The 5,972-nt window shown below is 35.8% G+C and overlaps 1 protein-coding gene across 1 annotated transcript; it reads left to right on the top strand.

Annotated features, from left to right (window-relative positions):
* The first annotated feature begins 1,506 nt into the window (after window positions 1-1,506).
* LOC131914091 (olfactory receptor 7G2-like) lies at window positions 1,507-2,460 on the top strand. Its single transcript, XM_059266685.1, has one exon. The coding sequence runs from the start codon at window positions 1,522-1,524 to the stop codon at window positions 2,458-2,460; it is 939 nt and encodes a 312-aa protein (XP_059122668.1). The 5' UTR covers window positions 1,507-1,521.
* The last annotated feature ends 3,512 nt before the right edge of the window (window positions 2,461-5,972 follow it).

Below are 5,972 nucleotides of genomic sequence, written 5' to 3'. Positions count from 1 at the left end.
AACCTTCTGTAAAGCAAAGGACACTGTAAATAAGACAAAACAACAGCCTACAGAATGAGAAAAGATCTTCACCAACCCTACATCTGACAGAGGGCTGATCTCCAAAATATATAAGGAATTCAAGAAATTAGACATCAAAATACCAAACAACCCAATTAAAAAATGGGCTACAGAGCTAAACAGAGAATTCTCAACAGAAGAATCTCAAATGGCTTAAAGACATCTAATAAATTGTTCAACATCCATAGTCATCATGTAAATGCAAATCAAAACAACTCTGAGAAACCATCTTACACCTGTCACAATGGCTAAGATCAAATCACTGATACCAGCTTATGTTGGAGAGGATGTGGAACAAGGGAAACACTCCTCCACTGTTGGTGAGAGTGTAAACTTTTACAGATACTTTGGAAATCAATATGGGGGTTTCTCAGAAAACTGGGAATCAATCTTTCTCAGGACCCAGCTATACCCCTCTTGGGCATATACCCAAAGAATGCTCAATCATACCACAAGGACACATGTTCAACTATGTTCATAGCAGCATTATTTGTAATAAGCAGAACCTGGAAACAACCTAGATGCCCCTCAACCAAAGAATGGATTCAGAAAATATGGTACGTATACACAACGGAGTACTACTCAGCAGTGAAAATAATAACATCATGAAATTTGCAGGCAAGTGGATGGAACTAGAAAATATCATCTTGAGTGATACAACCCAGACTCAGAAGGACAAACATGGTATGTACTCACTCATAAGTGGTTACTAGATGTAAAGCAAAGGATAACCAGATTATATTTTTATAATAGCATATATATATATATATATATATATATATATATATATATATATATATATGTTAGAGTCATACATGTTAGATATACTTCATAATGCACAATTATGTCAGGCTGATATATGAGGCAAACATATAGAAAAAATGTAAGTTTGGAAATTAATAGAAAAAATAATATTGTATATGCTAAAAACATGTGGCATGGAAGGAAGTGAAAATGAGGCATTTGAATACTGGAAGGCAGCATCTTGGAATCATAAAGTGTGTAACATGAACTCCACTCTCATACAGTCTCTGAGGATGTGCACTCATGGGGTCAAAATGAAAAAAAAAGTGCCAGTCTAATGAAGAGCTTTGAATTTTAAATCTCCCAGGGACATGAATGCTTCTAGGAGGCAGTCTGTGATGATCTCTCTTAAAAAGTCTGATGAGCTGGTCATTCTTCATGACCAGGACCTTGTACATAAAGTTGATTTTCATTTCCCAAGGACTCACACACTCAGAGACTTCTGAAGCTGGATTACAGGCAGACTGCTAGCAGCCTGGTGTTTATGTGGGTTTCTGGGAGCCTGAACTCTGGGATGAATGCTTGCAGAAAGTGCTTTAACCATTGAACCATAACTCCAAACTTCAGGGGTAGTATTGTAGGAACATTTTAAGTGTGATTGCTGCTTCTGATCCAAACTTTTCCCCCATCACGATCTCTATCAGATTCGTTAACAACATGGAAAAGAGAAACCAAACAGCTTTTCCAGGATTCCTTCTTCTGGGATTGACAGATGACCCAGAACTGCAGCCTGTCCTTGTCAGCTTGTTCTTTTCCATGTACCTGGTCACCATCCTGGGAAACCTGCTCATCATCTTGATTGCTGGGTCAGACTCCCATCTGCACACCCCTATGTACTTATTTCTCTCCAACCTGTCCTTAAATGACATCTGTTTAAGCACAAGCACAATCCCAAAGATGCTGGTGAACCTTAAAGAAAATAGTCAGGACATCACATACAGAGGCTGCCTCACTCAAATGAGCTTTGTTTTAATTTTTGGTGGCATGGAAAACTGTCTTCTTGCAGTAATGGCTTATGACCGTTATATGGCTATTTGTCACCCCCTGAGGTACACAGTCATCATGGAACCCTGGTTTTGTGTCCTGCTGATTCTATTGGCCCTGCTCATTAGTGTTGTAGATTCTTTGATGCACAGCCTGATGGTGTTACGATTGTCATTCTGCACATACCTGGAAATACCAAGCTTCTTCTGTGAACTTCCCCAGATCCTCAAATTGGCCTGTTCTGATACTCTCATTGATAACATCCTGATCTATCTTTCATCCTGCATATTTGTTGGTGTTCCTCTCTCTGGAATCATTTTTTCTTATGTTCACATTGTGTCCTCTGTTTTGAGAATGTCATCCTCAGAAGGAAAGTACAAAGCCTTTTCCACCTGTGGTTCTCACCTGTTGGTAGTATCCTTGTTCTACGGGACAGGTTTTGGGGTCTATATTACATCTGTTATTATGGACTCATCTAGGAAGACCGCAGTAGCTTCTGTAATGTACTCTGTTGTCCCTCAAATGCTGAACCCTTTTATCCACAGCCTGAGGAACAGGGAAGTGAAGGAAGCCTTAAGGAAATTCTCCAATAGGATAGCTTCTTTTCTATGATATTTTATTTATTTGGACATCAATTTTTAGAGTAAGTAAACTGACACGATTTCTAGTGCATCAGAATACCCACTCTTTTCATAGTATATGCTTCTAATACTACAACATAAGCACCATGTTTTAATTGTGTCAAAACTTCACAATCATGTTATTTTCTGTGCCTCGATGACGTGATCCCAGGTTTTTATACATAGTTTATATTTCTGGCTGCCCCAGAAGCAGAATCTGAACCAGAAATTGTTGTTTATGAAATTTTGTTGTAGTGTAGTCTCACCCTTGGAGATATATGAGAGGAACTAGTTATGAAAATACTTAAGCAATATTGGCGTATAATTTAAAGGTAAACAACAGTTTCTACCCAAGTGTATAGCTGGGTCCATGAAGGTTCCATCTAAGTGTTAGTCCTAGCTAAAAAAAGAAGATAGACACTCATTTCCTGTTAAACTGTGACTGTGACCTGTTAGTCATAGTTCATGTGCCTATGAGGTAAACATCACACATAGATTCAATATCATTATATATGGAATTGGCATATTTGTATAATATTAGTTGTTTGGAATGATTTTGAGAAAGTTATAACTCACCAGTGATGGTATCTTTAGACCTGACAGCACAAAGGTCCTAATATTAATGCCATACAATAATGAATAGAGTTCTTTTCCATTATAAGTATTTTCATGAAGGAAAATATGTTTGAAGAAATTGGGGCTTCTGTTGGCCCTTTATAAAACTCTTTTTATTCCAGATGCAGGGAATAGTATCCAAATCCAAAGGCAGTCTCTGGTCAAGGTAGAAGAGTATCCTTCTTTGGGCCTATTAAATAACTTCACTATGTATCAACTAGACTGAATACCTTTATTGTTAGTCCTGAAAAATTTGATCAGGTTCCATGCCAGTGAGATGGTGCAGTTGGTAAAGGTGTTTACTGTTATACCTGATGATCTTATTTTACCCACTGGGTTCCACATGGTGGAAGGCAAGAACTAACTCCCATATTTTGATCTCTGAGTTCCATATAGAAGCCATGGAATGTTGGTGTCTATATGCATACATAATAAATAAATAAATAAATAAACAAATAAATATAAATAAATAAATAAAATGGTAATAAATGTGATGCAACCAAATCTCATCCTACTGGTAGAGTGATAGAACTGACTTATGTAAGTTGCCCTTTAACCTATACACAGGTGCCTATACACCCCATCACAAACATACACTGCAATAAAAATACAAGTTTGGGGACTGAATTTAATTTGAATCTTATGAGACTAAGCCTACTCTAGATGATTTATATTTTTTATAGACAAGTCTGTGTCTTCCAGAAAGAGAGAAATCAAGTTCTGTGGAACCATTTCTCCTAAGAAATGTGATGTAGCTATAATTTTACCTGTGACTGTGTCTTCTGTAAAGTTTCTATTTTCAAATGTGCTTTATGACCCTATAGCCTACACTTTTCCTCTTGAAGTTATTCCTTTAGCATTCTAGTTATATACCACATAAGAGCTTTGGAAAAGTACTTCCTCCCAAATAAGATGTATTTCATGAATTTACTTGGCCATTCATGTATTAGAAAGTAGAAAATTATTCTGAATAAATAAAAACCACACAATTTTAATTCATTCTTAGAATTTGCACAGTGTATAATTAGGTTAATACTCATTAAAAATTGGGCTGAAATGGTAAATGCAGAGAAGATATAGGAGAACAAGCATGGATGCAAAGAAAATAAAACATTTTCTATCTTATTTGTGTTTAAAGTATAGAAGATTTTTCTGATGCAGAAATTCTTAAACTTTAAAATGTATGGGAGGACTTTGTAGATCACAGTAACTACAGGATTTTAGATGCTCATTTCTGTAGCTGATTTTCATTAGGGTTAGTGGTTAGGTTCCAATAACTGTCATTCTTAATAAATCCCTAGGTAATTCTGCTGCTTCCATGCAATAGGAATTTGTACAACTTGTTTGTTTTTTTCCCTTATCACCATTCTTTTACATTAGGTTTAGGAAGTATTGTGGAACTCAGAAAGCAGATATTTCAGTATTCCTTCCTGAGGAATGACAGATCATCTAAAACTACACACCCATTTTGTGGGTCTGTTCCTACTTAGATACTTGGTCAGTATGCTAGGAATATACTAATCACCATTCTGGCTGTGGGATTTGATTGTTATCTCTGAATATCTTTCCATAATTTTCTATTGACATCAGGTTAATTTAAGCTATTCCAAAGAAAGGAATAACGTATTCAAGAAGTGAATAAAAACCCAAGATCAAATGATTAGAAAACAAAAGATCAGATAATCATTTTCACAGGATGCCTCACCTAGATTTTAAAACAATTTTTAATTATTTGAAAATTTGATACATGCCTATAATGTGTTTGCACAAATCTACTCCCATATCCTCCCCTCCAATTTCTTCCCTTTCTCTCCAAACACATCTTATTTTAATTTACATGAGTTATTTTTTTTAAACACAAAGTCCAAATAGTAGTGTCAGTGTAAATGTGTGTAGGACCATCTACTGGTACAATGAAAGTCTATTAGGAACCTCATCTCCAAATATAAGGGAAATTCTTCCCCTAGCTACTACCATATGTTAATGATACCATAGCTAAAGGTATTACTTAATCTTTTCCCCACCCATGCTAGGACTTTCTTTGGCTTGATATTCTGTAGAGCTTATGCATGTAGTAAAAATCACTGTGAGTTCATGTATGTAGTGGTGTTGGCATGTCTGGAAAATGTTTGGCTGTACAAAACTATCTTATTTGGCTTTTACAATCTCTCCCTGTCTCTTTCTTGATGTTTCCCTGAGCCTCAAGGTGAAGGGATGTGATATAGATGTTCCATTTAGGGCTGAGCATCCCTCAGTTTCTTATTTTCTGAATATTGACCAGTTGTGAGTTTCTATTTTAACTGCCATCTACCACAAAAAGAAATTTTTTGATGAGAATTGACAGATGCACTAATATTTGAGTATAAAGATGAAAATATATTATGTCTACTAAGTAGAGTTACCAAGATATTTATTATTATCTATTATCTATTTGAGATCATAATATAATTACATAATTTCTCTTCCATTTTCTCCTGGAAAACTCTCTCTGTTATACTTCCTTACTGCCTTTCAAACTAATTGACTCTTAATTGTTGTTACATTTATGTATGTATATGTATACAAATGTATACTCTTAAATACAATCTTCTCAGACTGCATAATGTTATCTTTATGTATATTTCAGATCTGATGATTTGGTATTGGATAACCAATTGGGGCTATCCTTAGAGAAGACTATTTTTCCTGCTCTCAGAATTCTTTAATTGCCTGTAGTTCTTTGTGTAGGGCTGAGGCTTTGCATTCTTTCGTTAATCCACTTTGAGATGTCTATTGGTGTCATCCTTGTACAGCTCATGTTTAGGCAGTCATGTTGATGAAATTTTATGGGTGTAGCTTCTGACATTACTAGGTGCCACAATTTCCCAGAAAACTTCCTCTTCCTCTGAA

The sequence above is a fragment of the Peromyscus eremicus genome, chromosome 7, assembly GCF_949786415.1.
Source record: "Peromyscus eremicus chromosome 7, PerEre_H2_v1, whole genome shotgun sequence".
Lineage (NCBI taxonomy): Eukaryota > Metazoa > Chordata > Mammalia > Rodentia > Cricetidae > Peromyscus > Peromyscus eremicus.
Note: the sequence above shows the minus strand (reverse complement) of the source record. Positions and strands in the feature narration are given on the sequence as shown.

Excerpts from the sequence above, each read along its gene's own strand:
- LOC131914091 (XM_059266685.1), top strand. The coding sequence starts at position 1,522 with ATGGAAAAGAGAAACCAAACAGCTTTTCCAGGATTCCTTCTTCTGGGA.